The sequence below is a fragment of the Sinocyclocheilus rhinocerous genome, unplaced genomic scaffold (genome assembly GCF_001515625.1).
Source record: "Sinocyclocheilus rhinocerous isolate Xijiao unplaced genomic scaffold, SAMN03320098_v1.1 scaffold1489, whole genome shotgun sequence".
In the NCBI taxonomy this organism is placed as follows: domain Eukaryota; kingdom Metazoa; phylum Chordata; class Actinopteri; order Cypriniformes; family Cyprinidae; genus Sinocyclocheilus; species Sinocyclocheilus rhinocerous.
Window position 1 is genome coordinate 233,587 of NW_015634472.1, and position 3,498 is coordinate 237,084.

A 3,498-nucleotide genomic window follows, 5' to 3' on the forward strand; every position below is an offset into this window, starting at 1 on the left:
TCCATGTTTTCTGCATCGCGGAAATCATAGGCCCCTACTAATGTAGCAAACGAATTTGATAAGCTCATTGTGAAAGTAAAAGACGGGGGACATTGTTTATTTACTTAGCATTGAGTCTCTCCAACTAGGTGACAACGTAGTGTTAAATCACCATTCAACAGACACAAGCCACCACCGCACTGCCATCTATTGGACTGCAGAAAGATACTAACTTTTCAATCTGCTACGTTACTGACTGTACTGACAAACTATGCTGACACCATGTCTGCGCCGCAACAAGACGCGACAAAGCGACCGTTGAAAATCAGTTAAACTTTGTGTCAGCACGTCATAAATAGAACGAGGCATCAGTTTACTGCATCCAGTGTAGATAATTCTATTCTATTCTATTCTACACCGGACGCGAGCGGCGCGACAAAATACAATAAAAATTTTATTGTATTTTGTCACGCCGCGCGATGTGATGTGACCGATGTGATAAGCATGAGTTCTATAAACACCAGCATTGACTGAGTGGCCACGATCAGCTCCGGTAACCGTAACACAGGCTTTAATGTGCCGCAGACGCGTGCCGTGATGCGCAGATCAGCTCTAGTCTCTAACGTCACTGAATCTGCTGTTAAAATGGACAAACTAAGTAATTACACCATTCAGAAGCATTTAATCTGCGTTATATGTTCTGTAAAAAAAAAATTCATATAGCCAGCATATTCACCGATACCGATATATCTGCGACAGGCTCATATCGGCCAATAATATCAGCAAAATGATATATTGGTTGGGCTCTAGTTGATAACCACTGATTTAGACCCCAACTATTAATAAGAGTGTTGCATTTGTGCATTTGCAGCTTTGGGTAATACCGTTTCCCATGTTAAAATCCATTTAGCACAATTAGACCAATAGTCTCTCAAATTCAATGCAGAATGTGTGAGAAACTCTGCAGGTTCTGGACCTGCTGATGGCTTAGTAGTCACACCTCTATTATTAAATCTTAATTTTTTTTTTTCCCTACTTTTGCAAATAGCGAAGAGTTCTGGCCTACCAGGCAAGTTCTCTTTTGCAAGCAGCATGGGAACAAAGATGACGTTTGGTCCTGTGGGGTCTGAGGAGCCTTTTTCCTTCACTCCAAAATTGGCATCTCCTGCACACAGCGTGAGCTCCTCTACACCACCTCCTGAGCCATCTAAACTCCCTCAAGCTCCCAAAACCCAGGGCAATGCTGGAGAAACTCTCGGCTCCTTTTCTGGCTTAAGAGTGGGCCAAAGTGAAGAAGTAAAGGAAGCTCCCAAGACCACCTTGAGTTTCTCCTTTGGACCACCTGGCAGTGGATCTACAGGATTTGCATTTGGTTCTGCACAAATCAAGGCTGCGGAAACTGGAAGTTTATCAGAATCAACAGGTGCTGCAGCAGAGGCTCCAAAGACGACTACGGCACAAGGATTTGGCACACCTACATTCACCTTTAAACCACAGGAGGGAACTGCTCCTTCAGAAAAGCCAACTTTCACCATTCCCTCGACATCTTCCTTTTCTACAGCTGCCACTTCTTTCGGCAGTCTTCTGCATGCACCTCTGTCAGAAACGCAAACTCTTCCAACAAAGTCCCTCCAGCCAGAGACAACGACTTCAACTGAGCCAGCTCCCTCCACTGATACTGAACCTAAGGAACCTCCAGCAGAACCCAGTCCTAAACCACCAACCTTAAGTGCTCCATCAGCCGTACCAGTCACTGAAGCCGCTGCTCCCACCAGTAATGAGCCCACTACTGCACCTTCCAACAAGCCCCCAACTCCTCCAGCTCTCGAGGTCTCTTCTGCACCACCTCCATTAGTTACCCCACCATCCGAGACACCGGCGCCTGTCTCCGAGCGCCGTACCAGTCACTGAAGCCCCTGCTCCCACCAGTACCGAGCCCACTGCAGCTCCTTCCAACAAGCCCCCATCTCCTCCAACTCTCGGAGTGTCGCCCACTCCTCCTCCCTCAGTTACCCCACCATCCGAGATGTCGGTGCCTGTTTCTGAGCCTCCTGCAGCAGAGCCAGTGTCTGATCCTCCCCCCGAGACCACTAGCACTTCCACAGCTACTCCTTTACCCCAAGAGACACCAGCAACCACCTCATCTTCAGCTCCAGTGTCTGACAAACCAGGCTCAATCTTTGCCCCACCTTCAAGTGGCACAGACAGTCTGACAGTAGGAGCCATCAGTCTTACCAGTGTCGTCGCTACAGCGGCCTCCTCCATCCCATCTGCAGCCATCACCACCAGCACAGCTCCAACCCCAGGCCCAGTTTTCAGACAACCCACTTCCGTCACTCAGACCACAGCATTCGGATCTACCGTCTTTGGTGCCAATTCTACCACCTCTGGCTTTGGCAAACCTGCCTTTGGACAGAATCCCGGTGCAGGTTTTGGCCAGCCTGCAGCCTCTGGATCTGCTAGCAGCTTCACTTTTGGTCAGCCGGCATTTAGCGCAAGTTCTGGGTTTGGGCAGCCAGCTGCGGCCTCCACCACATCAGCCACCAGCAGCGGAGGAGGAGGACTGTTTGGATCCTCTAGCGCCAACAGTGCCAGTTCCTTCTCCTTCGGAGCCAGCGGCACCAGCTCCACAAGCTCCACACCCAGCACTGGCACTGGGCTCTTTGGCCAGAGCAGCGCTCCTGTCTTCGGACAGTCCAGCTCAGGCTTTGGCCAGGGATCCATGTTTGGGAGCAACACCACCACAGCATCCTCCTCTGGATTCGGCTTTGGACAACAATCAAGTGGGTTTTTTTTTTTCTTCACAAATTCCAACAGGAAAGAGTAGGATGTAGAAAATTATACATGAGGTGTAGTGGATAAGGCATAGGGCTAGTGCTAACTAAGAAGTTGCTGGATTAGAGTTGCTCGGTAGTTGCTTGCTAGTCCTTTTTTTACTGGGGTATGAGTCCTAGTGAAATACTACTTCTAAATCCTTGTCTGATGGTGGAGATTACCATATACTCCAACCCTGCTCCTGGAGAGCTACCGTCCTGCAGCCTTCAGTTCCAGCCCTGCTCCAACACACCTGCCCGTCATTATCAAGTAACCCTGAACACCTTGATTAGCTAGTTCAGGTGTGTTTGATTGGGGTTGAAGCTGAAATCTGCAAGACAGGAGCTCACCAGGAGCAGGGTTGGAGACCTCTGCCATACCAACTTGAGAATTGCTTTCCCTGATAATATTTCACCAATCATGTTCTGTGTTTTCTGTCAGCTGTTTAGAAGCAGAAGTAGCTATTCGCAAATTAATCGCTATTGCTTAAATTGGTCAAGGTGGTTTGCAAAAAGTTGACAAATTGTTTGTGATCCAGTTGGATTCATTCGAACAGTTCATTCATGCAGTGATGAGTTTTTTTATATTGTAATGGGATACTTCTTAAGACCGAAAACAATAATAGTAGAGGAGGTGATGTTTACAGTCGACTATCTGAAAAAAAAACTCTCAAATGTCTTTGATCGTGTCAGCGAAGTAGTGGGG

At 48.0% G+C, this 3,498-nt stretch overlaps 1 protein-coding gene across 1 annotated transcript in view; it reads left to right on the forward strand.

Moving 5' to 3' along the window:
* The window catches only part of LOC107745626 (nuclear pore complex protein Nup214-like), a 60,012-nt gene that overhangs the window by 41,663 nt on the left and 14,851 nt on the right, over window positions 1-3,498 (forward strand). The window contains exons 29-30 of the mRNA XM_016559544.1: window positions 1,028-1,726; window positions 1,881-2,762. Coding sequence (XP_016415030.1) covers window positions 1,028-1,726; window positions 1,881-2,762 — 1,581 coding nt within the window. The remainder of the gene's footprint in view (window positions 1-1,027; window positions 1,727-1,880; window positions 2,763-3,498) is intronic.